General features: G+C 43.9%; 1 protein-coding gene across 2 annotated transcripts; it reads right to left on the reverse strand.

Annotated features, from left to right (window-relative positions):
• Window positions 1-850: 850 nt before the first annotated feature.
• LOC107075991 (butyrophilin subfamily 1 member A1-like) lies at window positions 851-19,517 on the reverse strand. Of its 2 annotated transcripts, XM_069187958.1 has the most exons (9): window positions 19,338-19,517; window positions 18,982-19,098; window positions 18,141-18,215; window positions 15,151-15,498; window positions 12,929-13,207; window positions 11,300-11,407; window positions 9,225-9,242; window positions 8,442-8,468; window positions 851-1,796 (listed from the first exon to the last, which is right to left on the reverse strand). In XM_069187958.1, the coding sequence occupies exons 3-9, from the start codon at window positions 18,211-18,213 to the stop codon at window positions 1,267-1,269; spliced, it is 1,383 nt and encodes a 460-aa protein (XP_069044059.1). In that variant the 5' UTR covers window positions 18,214-18,215; window positions 18,982-19,098; window positions 19,338-19,517; the 3' UTR covers window positions 851-1,266. The 2 variants fall into 2 exon arrangements, with proteins under 2 accessions (XP_069044059.1, XP_069044058.1); XM_069187957.1 differs by lacking the exon at window positions 18,982-19,098 and having other exon boundaries at window positions 19,338-19,516.

Consider the following 19,517-nt stretch of genomic DNA (forward strand, 5'->3'; position numbering starts at 1 on the left):
AAGCCCCAGCTAGGATTCAAACACTCCTTAGACAATTTTTACTCTCAGTGCCTGATTTGTGGGCCCAAGACAGCTTTAGGACGAGTGGTTTTTTTTTGGTCCTATTTGAATTTTTTTTCTGAAACTCTTGGCTGCCTGGATGTCGCGGGGCACCATTTTGAAACTGTATCGCAACAATTGAGACTGTTGGACAAAAAATGGGAACAAAACATTATCGAATCTAATAAATTTGGAACAGCTTTTCTCAATGGCTACCACTGTATCTCAAACAGACAGCTTGCTTTGGGGAATATATCAAAATCTGATGACTGGAGGACTTCATAGACAGATTGCAAAACTGCCCAACTGAAGCCACAGCTAGGGTTAGGGTTAGCATTCAAACACTCCTTTTTTACTTTTTTTTACTGACAATTTTTACTTTCAGCACCGGATTTTGGAGCTCAAGACAGCTGTAGGACGAGTGCTTTTTTGGTCCTTTTTGAATTTTTTGGGGGAAACTCTTCACTGACTGGATGGAGCAATGCACCGTTCCAAAACTGCATCGCAAAACTGAGTCTGTTGGATCAAAAAGTGGAACAAAACATTATCGAATCTAATAAATGTGCAACAGATTTTCTCAATGGTTTCGGTTGTTCCTCACTCATACAGTTTTCTATGGGTAAGACGTCAATTCTGAGAGACAAAGTCGCAATTGCGAGATACCATAGCATGTTCTTTTTTTTACTCCCTGGAGCAGATCATCCTTCTGAATACATGAAATGCCGAAGCAGGGCAGTAAACTCTTGGTTCAGTCACTCGTGTTTTGGGTTAGTTTATATATATTAAACACAGTTGAACACAACACCAGGAATATGTTTAACTTCACTTTTTACTTGAACAGTTATTAAGCAGCTCAGCCATCTTCTAACTCGCCTGCTCTAGGGAGTGTCTCACAATTACCACACTAACCAGCGCACAAGGGAGTGTGTTAAAACTACCTCTCATGACACAGTCCCTCTGTGGACAGAGATTCTTCAACATGAAATGCCCAAACAGCAGGACAGAAGACAAGACTGACACGGAGCCCAAGTTTCTGTTCATGGAGAAAAAAAAACGCCGCTGCCAACAAACAAATGTAAAATCCTAGTCTCAAAAAATAAACAAAAATAAGAACAATAAAATACAAAATAATGAATATGCTAACACAAATTAAACCCCTCTCCCAGCATTACCAGTGGGACAGAGAGCTGGGAGAGAGTCAGCCTGTGTTCATGAGACAGTGACGGGTTAAATCTCCACACTGACAGCAGGCAGCAGCTCAAGATCTTTATACTCATCCCCAGTCCAGAAAACAGGATAGATCTTCTCCCCCTGAGGGAAGACCATGTCAGTAAAAGTGTAGAGATGAGCTCTGGACTCCACTGTGTAAAAGGAGACCTTCCTCTCCTCAATATCCACACACACACCCAGCTTCCTGAGCTGCAGACTGAGGGGGAGACAGGTCGCAGGGTCGGTGAGAGCAAAAAAACCAGCCCAATAAGACTTCAGACACCAGTAACCCTGCTGGGGACAGAAGCTGAACTTTCCTTTCCTCTCTGCAGACTCTATGGTCACTCCTATTGTCCACCAGTCATTCACCTCCAGCTCCCAGTAGTGTCTCCCTGAGGTGAAGGCCTCCCTGCTCAGGACACAAGGCCAGTGATCAAATCTGTAACGATTGTAAGAGAGACTCTTCATCTGTCCCAGTCTCACTCTCTTCCCATCCTCAGACAGGCTGAGCTCACAGTGAGCTGTATCAGGGTCCAGAGTCACAGCAGCTGGGGAAGAAAACAGCAAACATCACAACAGGCTCCTGCCGATTACATTCCAATTCAACTCCATTATACTGTAAAATGTCTTTGTCCCCCAAACACACCAAGAGAGAAAAACAAGTATATTACTAATTACTTCTCTTCCCTTCCAGAGAAATGACATATTTAATTGTTTCACGAGGTATTACACATGGGAGTGATCCCCAATATCTTCTAAATACAAACATTAAATTTGTTCTACTAGACATGAATCTGTTTTTTTAAAAGACATTAATATGTGAAATTACAGCTCAACAACATGTTTTCAGAAACTTCAAATCCCACCACAACGACCTGTATACTGTAAGAAACTGGACAGCCTGTCTGTGAAACCGGTTTATTTTAAATCCCAGTTCAGCAGCTCGTTCATCTTCTCTAAGACCATTTTCCTGATGATGAGGAATAAAAAAGTGCTGAATTCAAAGAGCAAAAATTGCTATATTCACCCGAAGAAGGCCTCACAGCTGAAATGTTATGTTTTCTCTCTTCTCTTTTCAGCATGGAATAAACCTATTACTTGTTCTATATTCAAGGACTGCATAATGCTTTTTTTTTACAGATCAGAATATAATGGAAACAGAAAAACAGTTCTGAAATATAAGAATACCATCACACTTAATTTGAAAATGCCAAGCAATATCCAAAGTGTTCAATTTAAACCAGAAATAACACATCCAGAAACCCGGAGAGAAAGACGAGAGAAACAGAGGCGCTCATACTGACTTCAGAATGCTCGCACTCACTGTCCGCCTCTCTGGTAGGAGACACCAGCTGTCAATCAGTGAGCTCTGACCACTGATAGATGGGGGGCGGGGCTTGTACATATTAATAGTGAATAGGGGATTTAATCAATTCAATTCAAGAAGCTATTTTATTTGCTTTATTTTTATACTGAATAAATACTCTTCTTCACTTTTCTGCCTGTCAATCTAGTGAAGATCAAAGAGATTCTTATCAGCTCTTATTTTTTTACTCCTGGAGCCTAGTAAGGCTCATCCAGCAGCCACATTACCCTGCAACTCACAGCTGGCAGCCCACTGAAGCTCAGCAGGTGTGAGTCTGGTCAGTACCTGGTCAATACCTGGATGGGAGAGCTCCTGTGAAAAACTAAGGTTGTTGCTGGAAGAGGTGTTAGTAGCGCCAGCAGGGGGCGCTCACCCTGTGGTCTGTGTGGGTCCTAATGTCCCAGTATAGTGATGGGGACACTATACTGTAAAAAGGTGCCGTCCTTCGGATGAGACGTAAAACCGAGGTCCTGACTCTCTGTGGTCATTATAAATCCTAGGCCTCCTAATAATCCCCATCGATGAATTGGCTTCATTACTCTATGCTCTCCTCCCCACTAAAAGCTGATGTGTGGTGAGCATTCTGGCGCACTATGGCTGCTGTCGCATCATCCAGGTGGATGCTGCACATTGGTGGTGGTGGAGGGGAGTCCCCATTACCTGTAAAGCGCTTTGAGTGGATTGTCCAGAAAAGCGCTATATAAGTGTAAGCAATTATTATTATTATAAGGCTGACGCAGCTTCCTACATCAGTTTATAAAAACACCTCACTGATTTGTGGACACAGATTTTCTTTAGCCCAGTGATGGCAGAAGGTGCCATCTGCTGGACAACAGTGAAAACTGCAGCTCTGAAGCTGATATGACAACATCTTCCACTGATATTTCACACTTATTCTGTGAAGAACAGGACACAGTGTCAAACACTGACTTACTCCACAGGAGAGTCTATCAGTCTGGAAACACAGACACCCTCTAGATCAGTGGTTCTCAAAGTTCAATGGTCCGCGGACCACTTACACCAAGTCACGGATGCGGTGGACCACATCTTACCCTTTAAAAATCATCACCTATTCAAGTACTAAAAATAAATAATATTGAATTAAATTTTATGAAAAGTACAAATATTTTTACAAACAAAGATGCAAATTTTGCAAATGGTTTTGTTACTTAAAAAGTTAATGTGAAGAATGTAGCTGCTTTAGTTGAGCAATCAGAGAAGTGATATCTGGATCCACCCTGGGCAACTTTAGTCTCATGTCCGGCTCCACATTCAGCCGATTTCTCTTCGTTTTCAGTCCAACAAGTGTCGAAAATCCAAGCTCACAAGTATAGGTTGCTGGGAAAGGTTATAGATGCTTAAGAGCTATGTCACTAAGTCCAGCATTCTTGGATCGTACATGGAGCAGAAAACCGATAATTTGTTTCTTAAATTAAAGTGATTTTAAGGTTTAAAACTGATGTTTTACCATATTTAAATCCCAATTGGTTGAATCACAAGGCAAAGCAGGAGAGAACATAAGCAGATGACAGTGTATTACAAAGAAAACAACATAAGGGCGCTAGAGCAGATCAGGACTCGACTCCAGAACAGCGAGATCAAAATACAGAAGAGAGAGGGACAAGAGCCAGGCGGGAGAAGTGTGGCGAGCTAGTCAGCACAACAGAAGAAAAAAGCACAGGTTACGTTATCTGCATCGATTGTGAAGCACTTTTTCAAAAATGACAGTCACAAGGCCAGGTTACTTTAGTCTGTTTAAAACAAGGAATCTGGATATGCTGTTTCAGTAAGTGTTGATCAAATGAAAGTTCGAATCTGGTTGGGTGTAATTTCTAATGGAGCGGGTTCGGACCAGCTTTGGGTCAGTACTTTCAACATTTTAAATCAGGTTGGGGTGGTGCAGGTAAAAAAAAGCATTACTAACGACAACAGACTGCTGCAGGGCGCCACAAAACTGACTGTCTCGTTTTCAATGTGTGACATCATTTCATTCGCGGTGCATAAATCTCAAACACTGAAGTGACAGGCGCTGCTGGGGAGAATGAAGAGGCGAGGTGATCTGTCATAACACAAGCTTCATTAAAACACAAAGGTAACAGAAGGGTATAGGTTCAGGTGGGTAGCTGCGTCAGCATGCGTAGGCTGCAAAGGAACAAGTAATAGGTTTATTCCATGCTGAAAAAAAGAAGAAAGAGAACACAACGTTTTGGCCGTGGAGCCTTCTTCTTTTGACACCTGAAGAAGGCTCCACGGCCGAAACGTTGTGTTCTCTTTCTTCTTTTTTTCAGCATGGAATAAACCTATTACTTGTTCCCACAGAAGGGTATAGTCAAGGAGAATGAATGGAACACTTTGCCCTTTCGGCAGACCCTCAAGTCCCTCCTCCCACTATTTACAGTTTGCAGTTCTAAACAGTGCTCCTAGAGGGAGCCCCTTCGTAGTGGACGCTACAATATTCCTTCCTCTGACTTAAACAGCATAGACTTCCTTTAAGAAAGATGATTAGGTCAGCCTGCGGACCACCTGGCTCATGCTCTCGGACCACTGGTGGTCTGCGGACCACACTTTGAGCACCACTGCTCTAGATCACTCCTGTCCTAGGAGAAAAGTAGAAACTAGAAAAAGTATTGTTGCAGTATCACAGGAAAAGCAATGCAAAACAAGGAATAAACACAAAAGATGAATAAGACAAAGACAAACTGTCCAAAAAGGAAAAAACAAAAACAAAACAAAAATCCTTATAATGAACAAAAAACAAAAATAATCCCTATACTGCAAAATAAAAAACCTCACCCTACTTCCAGAAAGCTCACCTTACTTCCTACTATCCGGAAATGAGGTCTCCAATATCACATAATATGAGTAACTGAAATATTAATTTTTGTAGGAAATAAAGAATGTATTACTCTTGGCCTAGGAATAGTCCCTCAATTCAAATTAAATATCCTCAAATATTATAAGTGACTTTGTCTAAGAATGTGTGAAAAAGTGTCACTCTAAGAAGATAATGACTAGTCTGATATGAAAATACAGAAGCTAGATTTACTCCCCCTGCCCTGTGAAGACACCCGCATATCTGAGGTAAAAACCCCAATCTCTACTGACAGTAGTGATTAATGAGCTGATGTTGAAATGACTGATCTATTCTGAGACAAACACTCCACTGAGTCTCTTACTGAACCCCCATCACTGCAGCCTGTCTCAGTAGAGCTCACAGCTCTCAGATTTATTCCCAGGAAACAGACTCCTTACTGACAGATAGACACCCCCAAAACCCCAATCTTACCAGGACTAATAAGACACCTGATGGTCAAGAGTCTCAGACTCTGGGAGAGAAACAGTCCACTGAGTCTCTTACTGACTGGACCTGAGATCTCTGTCAGGACACACAGATATGCCCCCTGTCCTGGAAGAGCCCCTCATTCCCAGATATATACCCCCTGACTGAGAGGCTATAGACATCTGCCCCAGACCCCTCGGTAACCAGACACACGTGGTGACACCAGCCCATGATCGTCAAATTACACCTCTCAGTAAACACATCACGTTACAATGTGCACATCAGAGTGTCCTGTAATTAATTATGCCAGAAGGATCCCCTTCGGGCTCCCAGATTTCCTGCTGGTCCCCTTTAGTAGAAGCCTGCACAGTTCACTCTTCAGACTTTCACTCTTCAGATGAACTCTTCCTCCTTCAGTAAAACTCAGGAAGTCCAGAACAGGTGAATTCCTCTCAGTTACTCCAGATACAATAATCACAAACAGAGACACTCAGGTTCCCCAGCTTCATCTTAATTAGTACCAGTCACCTTCCATAATGAAACACAGGAGCAGAAACACCAGTTAGGAATGTGTTCTAAAGGGATGCTATTGCAGAAATATACAGCAGATATTAACAGTTCTGCGTGCACATGGATATGTGCTGTACAAAGAGATCAAATACAGACTTGCAGAGTAACATACACAGAAGAGGACAGGAGATCAGCAGTTAAATATTTTCTTTGAAGAGGGAACTACAAAAACATATAAATTAAAATACTATATCCTCCATCAGTAACAGTAGTTAAAATGGAGTATGTTTAGTTTCACTAATGGATAAAGACTGAACACAGTTAGAAAGGACACCCAAGGGTACAGCAAATTAAACCACTGAACCAGAGAGCTGTGTACAGGAAACAGACTCTAACAATGCTCTCAGAAATCCTACTCCAGGCTGCTGCAGATACTGATGGAAGAGTTACAGGAGGGACTAGATAATGAAGAAATAAAGGGCTTAACAGGGGAAAGTAAGAGAAAGTGAACCAGGGGGAGTGGAAGAGAGACAAGAGCTACTTCACACAGACACACTGAGAGTGTGGGGAGAGGGGAGAGAGGAGAGAGAGGAGAGAGGAGAGAGGAGAGAGGAGAGAGGAGAGAGAAGAGCTACTTCACACAGACACACTGAGAGTGTGGGGAGAGGGGAGAGAGGAGAGAGAGGTGAGAGGAGAGAGGAGAGAGGAGAGAGAAGAGCTACTTCATACAGACACACTGAGAGTGTGAAGAGAACAGAGAGGAGAGAGGAGGGGGAGAGAGGAGAGAGGAGAGGGGAGAGAGGAGAGAGAAGAGCTACTTCACACAGACACACTGAGAGTGTGAAGGGAACAGAGAGGAGAGAGAGGAGAGAGGAGAGGGGAGAGAGGAGAGAGAAGAGCTACTTCACACAGACACACTGAGAGTGTGAAGAGAACAGAGAGGAGAGAGAGGAGAGAGAGGAGAGAGGAGAGGGGAGAGAGGAGAGAGAAGAGCTACTTCACACAGACACACTGAGAGTGTGAAGAGAACAGAGAGGAGAGAGAGGAGAGAGAGGAGACTGGGGACAGAGGAGAGAGGGGAATAGTACAGAGAGGAGAAAGGAGAGAACAGAGAGGAGAAAGAGCAGACTGGGGACAGAGGAGAGGGGAGAGTACAGACAAAAGAAAGGAGAGAGTGTGGGGAGAGAGGTGAGAGGAGAGAGTGTGGGTAGAGAGGAGAGTGGGGAGTACAGAGGAGAAAGGAGACGTGGTGAGAAAGAGCTGAGTAGTACCAGGCACTGTGTCTGTAATGAAATGGAGAAATTAGTCTGATACAGCACAAGGGGTCAGCATGTATTTCTCACTGGGAGCCCAGAACAAGTCACAGCCTCAGGGAGCACAGTGGGAAGGGTCTTATTTCCTATTTACAGTGTAGAGACAGCAGCAGCGGAGTGGGGAAAAGACAAAGTACAGCTGCAGTTTCCCTGGAAACGCAATGCAAAAGAGGGGAGAAACACAGAAAAAATTGAATGAGGCCAATAACTGTAAAAAACTAAAAATAATAAATTCCTTACAATGAAAAAAAAAATCCTTATACTGCAAAATAAAAAAAACCTCACCCTACTTCCAAGGATTAAACAACAGCTTTAAAGTCCTTTAAGAGAGATAATGCTTCTCTTGTGCCTTCAGACAAGCCTGACCAGACCTGCCTTCACTCCCCATGTATACACTGCAGGGGCTGTATAGACTGAAACACACACTGAGAGTGGAGAGCGAGAAAAAACAGTTTTACAAGCATATGGGGAATAACATTGCAGCCCAGTTGAATATAAACATTTCTTACTTGATACATCCTCCTGTAAATCAGGATAAATAAAAACATAGAAAAATGGGTATATTTTATGTTCTGCGCTTGGGCCTAGCTTTACAAGTGTACACACCCAGAACTACAATTTCAAACTACAAAGAGATTATGAGACTAAATGCAATAACCATGGACAACAAGCTTAATATCTTTGTACCAAAGGCCCCGCTGTTATCAAGAGAAGACAGTCTTACCCGAAGCACTGCAAATCCACCTCCATTCTGAAACACAGAGATACAGACACTGTTAATCACAGACACACACTGGAACACAGAGGTACAGACACTGTTAATCACAGACACACACTGGAACACAGAGATACAGACACTGTTAATCACAGACACACACTGGAACACAGAGATACTGACACTGTTAATCACAGTCACACACTGGAACACAGAGATACAGACACTGTTAATCACAGACACACACTGGAACACAGAGATACTGACACTGTTAATCACAGTCACACACTGGACCACAGAGATACAGACAGTGTTAATCACAGTCACACACCGGAACACAGAGATACAGACACTGTTAATCACAGTCACACACTGGAACACAGAGATACTGACACTGTTAATCACAGTCACACACCGGAACACAGAGATACTGACACTGTTAATCACAGTCACACACCGGAACACAGAGATACAGACACTGTTAATCACAGACACACACAGGAACACAAAGATACAGACACTGTTAATCACAGTCACACACCGGAACACAGAGATACAAACACTGTTAATCACAGACACACACAGGAACACAAAGATACAGACACTGTTAATCACAGTCACACACTGGAACACAGAGACACAGACACTGTCAATCACAGACACACACTGGAACACAGAGCTACAGACACTGTTAATCCCAGTCACACTCTGGTAATAAGGTGTCAGTACAGTCAGTGCTGTCAGTCAGCAGAGTTATGCACAGTGTATGGAGAGTCAAACTTATTCACTCACCAGTGAGTTTCTCCTTCCCTGCAAAGAAACACAGACAATTATGTTAAGACACAGGACTAAGGGTGCAGAATTTGGGAAATTATTTTCGCCATTTTTCTATTACAACACATTCTGTATTTCACTGAACAAAAAATACACAAGAACAAGAAACATTTCTACTTATCTAGCCCATGTTAATAGTTAACCAATCCAAGGATCTTTAACAGCTCTTTCTGCTGTGCACTTCCTCACAACTGAGCCCTCTTATATCAGTTTTCTGTGATAAATTAGAGGGTCTGGCACTGTCTACATGTCATCTGTAATTTCCACTTTAGGGTCATCCCACCCCCTCCTGCCACATGATTGTGTTTGACCAATGAAAACAGAGCTCATGGCTGACAGACACATAAAGACATAAAGTCTCTGCTATCAGGAGGTAAAATAAACAGGAAGATATGGGGGGTCTTTTTGAATTGGCTTGGCTTGACTATGGTGAAATTGAAGATATTTCCGATCTAATATAATCATTGAATATATATGTAGCCACTTCTCCCTTCTCTCCCTATGCTCCAGGTTTGCCCTGTAGGGATCTGACTTTAACACAGTGGACACACTCTGACCCTTGACCTCATGTATTAGTAAAACTGTAGATCCTGCAGTAACAGCAGATTAACAAAGAGTCCCCACCCAGCAGAAGATCAGTGATATCAGTCACAAAGTGAAGATGGAATATAAGCTCCACATGAGATCAGCGGTCTCTAATCAGAACCCAGAGAGGATACTGGACATTGAACTGGTAGATGAATAGATCACTGTGTCAGCAGATACACTTGATCCTTACATGCACAGACAGGACAGATGACTGGATACTGCAGTTGTGTGGATTCAGTGATGTGAGTTTACAGTGATCTTCATGGACAGGATATCAAGGCTCAGTCTAGGTTTGGAATGAATCCAGCCTGGTGGTCTAAGGGCTGCAACTCTGCTGTTTGAGGATGATGTTGTCTCCCCTGTCTCTCTGACTGTGATAACAGAGTGAAGAGCTCAGCAGTCTGGAAGGACTTTGGAGCAGAGTCACTGCTCCTCTGGATCGAGAGGAGCTGGTTGAGCTGGTACAGGTATCTGGTGAGGAAGCCCCTCCAGGCTCCTCCTGCTGGAGGTGTAATGAGCAAAATGGGAGGAGACCCAGCACAGACCCAGGACACACTGGAGGAGTTATATCTCTCAGTGCACTGAGAGGACAGACCCAGGACACACTGGAGGAGTTATATGTCTCAGTGCACTGAGAGGACAGACCCAGGACACACTGGAGGAGTTATATCTCTCAGTGCACTGAGAGGACAGACCCAGGACACACTGGAGGAGTTATATCTCTCAGCCCACTGGGAGGAGACCCAGCACAGACCCAGGACTCACTGGAGGAGTTATATCTCTCAGCCCACTGGGAGGACAGACCCAGGACACACTGGAGGAGTTACAGTATATCTCTCAGCTGGTCTGGAGCAGCTGGGAATCCCCCAGGAGGAGCTGGAGACTGGTCTGCTCTGCTCAAGTTGTTACTACTGTGTCCCTCACCAGGAGTAAGAGGTAAGAAAATGTTTGGATGGAGTTCAATCTGTTTTTTCTTTTCCTTGTCTTTGTATTTCGTCTCTACTGATATATTATTTTATTAAATTTAGTGCATGTATTTATTTTAATAAACTCTACTCAGATGTATTTAAGTTGAAAGGAAATGGATTACAGGTGAACTGCGGTGTGTGTTGTCCCTGAGTTCACTACAGTCTCACCTGCAGAAGTGACACAGAACAGACACTGGACACTCCTACGGGCAGGGCTGTGCTGTCAGCACTGGTCATGTACTGAGCCCAGACTGCAGTGAGGTCTGTGAGTCTTTCACCCTGTGTGAGATACTGTACTTCTCTGAGCACTGATGCTTCATCTTGTGTATCACAACATCTTTCAGATTCCACTGACTTGTCATTAATGGACTCTAATGAATAGCAGTATTTAAATCCTTATTTAAATCTTATTTATTTAAAAATCCTTATTTAAAAAGTATTTAAAGCTTAAAACACACATATATAATGAGCACATACTGTCCATTCTTCTCCACTGGATCACCAGAAGAACTGATGCTGCTACAGTAACAGCTGCTGTTAGGAAGAGAGCCACCATCCAGCCAGAGGGAGCAGGGAAATAGTCTCCTGGAAAACATAATAAGTATTTTAATATTCAGAATAAAACATATGCTATATGTAGTGTCATGCTGAATTGACCATGCTCCTTCTCTCCTGTCAGTTCTGGTTGCCATGGATATAATCAGACAGGAGACCTGGATCACCTGGACAGATTCCACTCACACTGCCTTAGGTGGGTCAAGTTATTTAGTGTCTGCACTGACTTTGTGATTCATTCGGATTCCTGGCCTGGCTTCTGGCTTCTCATGACTTCATTCCCAGATCACCTTTGTGTCTGCTACACTCCTCAGCGTTTACTTTGTTTCAGGCCTGTTTCGTCCCGACCTTGTCTTCTGGATTCTGCCTTACGCTCTGCTCTCTGCCATGGATTCTGCTTGCCTAGACCTAAAATTCGGATTTTCTTGGTGCTTAACTCCTGGGCTTTCCTGGATCTGACCTGCTTAACTGGACCACAACCCTGGACTGTGTCTGCCTGCCTGTCCTCACTCGTGTGTTTACTGCACACACCACACTTCCTGTCCCCACTCCTGTGTGTTTACTGCACACACCACACCGCCTGTCCCCACTCCTGTGTGTTTACTGCACACACTGCACCACCTGTCCTCACTCCTGTGTGTTTACTGCACACACTGTACTGCCTGTCCTCACTCCTGTGTGTTTACTGCACACACCACACCGCCTGTCCTCACTCCTGTGTGTTTACTGCACACACCACACCGCCTGTCCCCACTCCTGTGTGTTTACTGCACACACTGCACCACCTGTCCTCACTCCTGTGTGTTTACTGGACACACCACACCGCCTGTCCTCACTCCTGTGTGTTTACTGCACACACCACACCGCCTGTCCTCACTCCTGTGTGTTTACTGCACACACCACACCTCCTGTCCTCACTCCTGTGTGTTTACTGCACACACCACACTGCCTGTCCCCACTCCTGTGTGTTTACTGCACACACTACACTGCCTGTCCTCACTCCTGTGTGTTTACTGCACACACTGCACTGCCTGTCCTCACTCCTGTGTGTTTACTGCACACACCACACCGCCTGTCCCCACTCCTGTGTGTTTACTGCACACACTACACTGCCTGTCCCCTCTCCTGTCTGCTCCCCTCCTGCACTCGGGTTCACTTCACCCCCACAGACCGCTGCTCAGCTCTCTCCTTCAGTGACATCACATGTAGTAAGAACTCTGTTAACAAGGTACTTTTTTGTTTAAGGTCAGTGGTAAAGGACCTAATAGCTGCAGAGTTAACTTGAATTAATCTTGATTTTTTAAAATGTATACTTATAACTTGATTACCAGGCAAAACGTTTACAAAAACATTCTTGTTAAAAGTGATTTTACTGTGTGTGTCGCTGATTGACTAGTGATGTAGGACTTTATGATGAGTTTTGAGTAGATTAATTTCACAATAAACTCCCTGTGAAGGTTGTGCTCAGTGTCCCAGGTGTGTTATATCCTGTTTGTGTGTTATACCTCAGCTGTGTTACAGGGAGCTCCAGTGTTCATGTTTAATACTCACTGGGTATGTGGAGCTGAGATCCCCAGTCTGGCTCAGGAAGAGCACTTCTCACCAGGCAGGAGAAGATGTTGGACTCCTGTTTGACTGGGATGTAGCTGCTGACACTGAGGAGCCCCTGACTGCCCGTGTCCACTGTGGGGGGCTGTGATGTCACCTCGTTTCCATCCCTGTCTGTCCAGATCACTGCAGGTTGAGGGAACCAGCCCTCTGATCTGCACAGCAGCTGGGCCTGATCTCCTCCAGGGGAATGGAGAGACACTGAGGGCTGGGAGCCCAGGGCTGTGGATTCGACACAACAGGAGACATTTCACAGCTGATAAAAGCACACTGGAGTAAAAGGCTGTTTCAATGTTGTTCTTTCAAAACACAGAAATGATAAAGACAATGCCATAAACAGTTCAATTTTCTTTTAGATTTTTAATGTGTAGCGGCGAGGCTTAATAATAAGGCAGAATTAAGTGTTTCTGAGCTTTCCCAAATTAGGCCTCATTTCTCTGTTCATCTCTGTGGTGCAGCCACAGAGAAACCATTCATGCAAGATGTTTTCTTTTGATAAGGACAGCTCCCAAAGGGGGATGCACTTAGCTAAGCCTGGCTATCATGATCAATGGTCATCCATTGGTGCCTATCTGTCTAGGGAGTGCGAGTTGGACATCTGGATTGCATTCCTAAGTGTCAGGACTAAGTAACTCATATCTCACCTTGATCAACCAATCAGGGACTGGTAGGGCCGAGTAACCCACGTGGGACTCTGATGCCCATGGAACTTTCAGCCAATCAATGAGCTGAAGTTCCTCCAGGTAAAAAAACAGGCAACACAGAGAGCCTGTGAGATTCAACAAGATTCAGACAAGATTCAGAAGGAATTCAAAGGAGAATCCCAAGGGCAGGACATTCTCGCAGCGCGCCTCCTGACCATCCTGAGACTCAGCCCGGACAACCACGGAACGGCCAGTGTGTCCGAGTGCCAGAACTTTCCTTTGTTCTAAGAGTCTAGAGTTGAGGTTGCCAGAGAGTAACCAGCAGCAGGCCTCGTGAACAGGTCGGAACTGTGGACAGCTGAATTACTATTCAGAACTAGCTCTTCATCAGGAACGAACCGGTCCTCTTCCTGACTTGCTGGGACCCACAGTCATCTTTTCTCCTGTGCACAAACTTTGCTAGTTAAAGCCAACAATGAGCATCAGCAGTGCACCGTCGCAAGCCGCACAGCACAGCCTGGCACGGAGCCAGAGAGCGCGGATTGGACAGCAACAGCCTGCAACTGTTTCTTTGTGCCCGCAGGAGATCTGAATCCCCAGAGATTGGATGAGTATTCAACTTCAATGCATTACAGCTCGAGAATTCAATTGTTATCCCAACCAGTTGATATCAATTTAATTCCTAAGAGTTATGTACTTGTTTGAGTATCTAATGTAGAAGTTGTAACCAAGTTCACTTTACGAAACGGTCTTAATGAATGATATACTGAACGTATGTCCTCTTGATGTGTAACTCTTTGTAACTGATTGAATATATAACTTTTGTATTCTGATAACCCTCTCGATAAGATCTGTTAGGTTTATATGCATATTCTATGTATTAATAAATGTATCCTCGTGTATTAGTACCTGTGTGTGTGCGTTGTTTGAGTTATATCGCATGGTTGGACTCTAAAGCCATCAAAAGAATCAACTTTGTGATTTACTGCTACAATTAATAATTGTCTCAGTAAATGCCCAAACCCTACAGAACTGGTGCCTTCAGAGAGCCACTATGATTACATATTTGGCGTCCCTGAACCGGCTTAATCTACATTATTTGGCGTCCCTGAGTCGGCTTAATCTACAAATGTAATGTTTTAAATTTAAAATATGGTGACTTTCTGCACTCAAACACAGAGTTAATTTGTCAGGTAACAGTATTAACAGTATTAACAAATTAACAGTATTAATTTGTCAGTTAACAGTATTATTAGAATCACAATCACATCTGTAATTAAGGTGGTCATCTTGTCTGCAAGAGTGCAGGAGAGGAGGTTCAGTGTCAGAGGTCAGGAACAGAGATCAGTGATGTGAGACTAGAAACACACTTTATGTGATCAGTGTTGTGTTGTTTGATCCTGACTAACAAAAGAGATGTAGACTGTACTTGTGTAGTTTCATGCTGTACTGTGTTCAGTTGTGTATGTTAGAGACATGTGTTAGAGGAAAGAACATTAAAACATGTGGAAAACCACTCACCTCTAACACCCAGGTCAATAAGAGCGACTTCATAATGCCGAGGAGATTGAACCAGGCAGTTATAGAGTCCATGATCAGAGCGCCTCACATCTCTCAGTCTCAGAGACACGTTGCCTTTGAAGAGCTCCTCTGGGAAAAGTTCAACTTTTCCCCTGTATGATGGAAACTGATTCTCAAAGATATACCTGCGGTTGTGGTACAAACACACAGGAGCTGCATAATTGTCTCTGAACCACCTGATCTGTAGGTCCTCTGCATTCTCTCTGGGTGAGAGGTAACAGGGCAGGACAGCGTCTTCACCAGGGGACACAACTACAGGAGCAGCTGGACCAACAACCTGAAAAGTGTCTGAAAGAGAAAGAGCAGAGCTGGTTGGTATATTTCTTTTCAACACAGATAAACATGTTGAGAAAAACTGTACCAGCAACTGGCACATTTAGAGAGTAATCTCAATATAATGGCCAAACAATGTTTTCTGCATATGCAGTATCTCTGATTCACACCACATGTGATTCAGGAGCACCGTCTCATCTCACCATCTGCTCCTCTTCTTCACACCAGTGTTTCCCAAACTGGGGTCTGGATCTCTCACCCAGGACCCTCAGATCCTCAGCTTCACTCCCTGATAGAAGAGCTGTGACCGTGTTCACTGAGGGTCTGTTACTCTGGACTGACAGTAGGGGATTGAATCAAGCTCTTTATCTGTGTCTCTCTATGCTCTCTGGTCCTTTATATACTGAAACTCTTCACAGAACCCAGATTAAACTGCTGATTAATACTTCCAACACAATCTGAACTCACAAACACAGAAGGCACAGTGGGATGTAACCATGGACCTGAATGATTCCAGGTTTTAACCAGCAGTTTTTAAAACACAAACTCAGAATAAGATGTTCTGCAATATCTAGACACACAACCCAGAATAGGGATGAACTACAGAAGATCCAGTCAGGCTCCTTCTACAAGTGTTGGCTGTAACATCTCTCCATCTTCCACAAACACACTTCTGACACATTGCAATGTCCTGTGTGGTTTGGGTAACTCCAGGACTCCCTTTGTAAGTGATGAGTACCTGATGTAGCCAACATTAGCTCACACACTGAGGCACAGACTGGCAGAGAGGGTGAAGCAGCTCTCAGGTCAGCAGTGTGACTTGGCCATGATTGACACTGTCTCTGAGTCTGTCAGCTCATCCCACAAGTGCTCAGGGGTCTGATGACAGAGTGACTCAGTGGAGGACATTGATCCCAGACTGACACACAACATCATGAGCAGAAGAAAGGCTGATGACAAGAACAGACTGTTTAGCCCATCAGTGCTCATCACTGTCCTGCACTTTCACAGCACCAGGCTCAGATGTGAAAGTTCAGAGTCTGTGTCTCCACTGTGTGTCCTGGTGATGTGTTAATACCTCCCAGTGCTGCTGCTGACACAGTCAGTCTGGTCACATGGGGCTCCAGTGCAGCTGATTGACCTAGTTTAGGGCTCCTGAGATAAAGACTGGGACATGATTGGGGGTTTGTGTGGGGTTAGAAAACATTATATAATTGATGTTATTTTTATTTAAAATATGAAATTCTTATTTTTGTATGTGTTTTCAACACCCAAGAAAAGAAAGATTCTGAATACAGAAACCCAAGATCTGAGAGCAGAAATCTGGAACCCTGATCCAGTGGTGTCTTCCTGCAGCTGCCTGCCTTCAGTGTCACAGATCCTTCCCTCTGTCTGCTATCATCCAGTCACAGCACCATTCCTTCTCACCTGTCTTCCCCATATTATAACCTAACTCCTCCTTTTCCTGCACCTGCCCTCCTTCCTCTATGACATTCTGTCTGGTTCATTCCTGTTTATTCTAATATGTTCAATATATTCAGATGTCTCCAATTGCCAGCTGCTGCTTGTGATGACACCTGTCCAATCTATCTGGCGTCCTAAATATAGAACAGTAAGATAACATAACTTTATTGGCCATATACAATTTCTTGTATTAGGTCTTATTGCATACCCCAACTTGTTCTCCATGAGACATTCAGACAGGGAGAGACGTTTGGGGTCTGAGCACAGGGTCATCTATACGGCACCCCTGGAACAGTTGGGGTTAAGGGCCTTGTTCAGGGGCCCAACAGATCAGGACTCCTCTGCTGGCCAAGGGATTCGAACAAATACCCTTCCAGCCACAGAACCACCACACCACAGGCATCCCACCATGTCTTCTCTCTCCTGTCCCCTGACATAGCTTACTGGTAGTCCAGATTTTCCAGCTCCCTCAAGTCTCATAATCCTCTGCTCTAAATTCAAAGCTTCTCATCCCAAGGACTCATTCCTCTGGAAGGCCCCTCCTCTCCCTACACTCCCTACATGTCTTGATGCTCATCCTGCCTCCTGTTCCCCTCTTACTGCAGGAGCACATTAAACAAGGTGCAGACATGAATCTGGTCTGTCTCCTCATTAGCTCTACTTGCCCCTTTCAAGCCAGAAAAGCTCAGTGCATCCTCTGTCTGCTCTTTTGAAATGTACTGAACCTCACTGTTCCCAGTGTGTCAAGATCCTTATCTTCTGTGATCTCAATTTCAAAAACTGGAGTTCAGCTCACTGTGGATAGAACAGCTAGTCTTCCTACCATCACTGAATTCCTCACTCAGTTAATTACTCATTCAGGAAGATTTTAGTCTCCTTTCTCCAGCAAAAAGCTTGATTGCATTCAGTTGCATCTTTCTACCACCTTGTCTACTAGGTCTACACAGTTCTTGTCTTGCTATTATCTATTGTCTTTGCTGGGTCAACTCAACAATGTGATGAAAATCATTCCGAGAGACCAAACATCCATTTGCATCTAGACAACAGTAAGGTCAGGCAAATGTTACAATCTTTATGTTGTCAGCTTCAGAAATTTGATTCTCAGAAACTATACTGAGATTTGCAGTCATCAGTGCGAAATCTGGGTTCCATACAGGTTACTGATTAAAACACCAATAAGAGTCTCACTGTACCTGATCCTGAGACACAGGACTGGTGGAGAAACAGCAGAGTCACAAAGAGCCACTGTGACTGGTCAGACTCCATCTCTGAAAGAAAGAAACACTCTGAAGTAAGAAAGACACACTTATGAGCTACACGTCACATCTGAATTAAAGAAAAACAGAGATGAAATGTCTCAGAAAGACACAGGTACAGCAGTGTACAGTCCTGACCTGACTGTTCACTCACACACTGCTGTACCTGACTGATCTCACTGGCACTCCAGCACACAGCAGCTTCAGTCCTGACCTGACTGTTCACTCACACACTGCTGTACCTGACTGATCTCACTGTCACTCCAGCACACAGCAGCTTCAGTCCTGACCTGACTGTTCACTCACACACTGCTGTACCTGACTGATCTCACTGGCACTCCAGCACACAGCAGCTTCAGTCCTGACCTGACTGTTCACTCACACACTGCTGTACCTGACTGATCTCACTGTCACTCCAGCACACAGCAGCCTCAGTCCTGACCTGACTGTTCACTCACACACTGCTGTACCTGACTGATCTCACTGTCACTCCAGCACACAGCAGCTACTACTCTGACTCTACCCATGCACTATAAAGAAAGGAACAGCACTTTATTTGACAATACAATGTGTGGAAATAGAGCAGGGTTTCCTGTCTCCCTTTACAGATGGACAATAACATACCTGATTCACACTCACCTTTTTCTATACATACATTGTCATTGATCTCTGCAGTACTAAACACATCACACTGAATTAAACCTACAAGGTTCAGAAATATATCAAGTTTCTTGTCTTCTTACACAGCTAGACAATAACACAGCAGATTTACACTCACCTGTTTTTATATTAACAGGGTGTTTACAATTTTAAATACAGACCGGATTCAGAGAAAAGTTTTTTTGTCTTTACAGTGTCGAGAGATGTTGTTCTGAGAGAGAGAAATGCCATTCAACTACAGGAAACACAAAGTGAAAGAAAAACCTTCAGCAGGAGCCATGACATTTATTGTTTGCCTGTTAGATCAAAAACGGTGAACATCCAGTGAAAACAGTGATATTATACACCTTCGGATACACATTAATAAGTAATCTCTCGTGTGAATAACTGTACTACCTGACTGCTACAGGTATAGCATACTAACATTACAGGACACCATGCTGTTAACTGATGTGAGAATGACAGGATACTTACAGGCTGGATACTCTGATCATACCACTCTGAGCTCCACTTTTATTGTTCAGAAAGAAATCTGTTATTCTCTGAGGCCTTTTTATAATTAGATTTGAAAATAAGCTCGCTCTTTCTCACAGTAATGAACTAGTTTCACTTTCACTTCCTGCTGTAACACACAGAGGAAGGAGAGGATTCTGG

Source organism: Lepisosteus oculatus, chromosome 4 (genome assembly GCF_040954835.1).
Source record: "Lepisosteus oculatus isolate fLepOcu1 chromosome 4, fLepOcu1.hap2, whole genome shotgun sequence".
Classification (NCBI taxonomy): domain Eukaryota; kingdom Metazoa; phylum Chordata; class Actinopteri; order Semionotiformes; family Lepisosteidae; genus Lepisosteus; species Lepisosteus oculatus.

Excerpts from the sequence above, each read along its gene's own strand:
- LOC107075991 (XM_069187958.1), bottom strand. The coding sequence starts at position 18,213 with ATGGAGTCTGACCAGTCACAGTGGCTCTTTGTGACTCTGCTGTTTCTC. Across the intron at positions 13,208-15,150 it reads TATTGACCTGGGTGTTAGAG|CCCTGGGCTCCCAGCCCTCA; the intron begins GTGAGTGGTTTT and ends TCGAATCCACAG. Across the intron at positions 11,408-12,928 it reads ATCTCAGCTCCACATACCCA|GAGACTATTTCCCTGCTCCC; the intron begins GTGAGTATTAAA and ends TATGTTTTCCAG.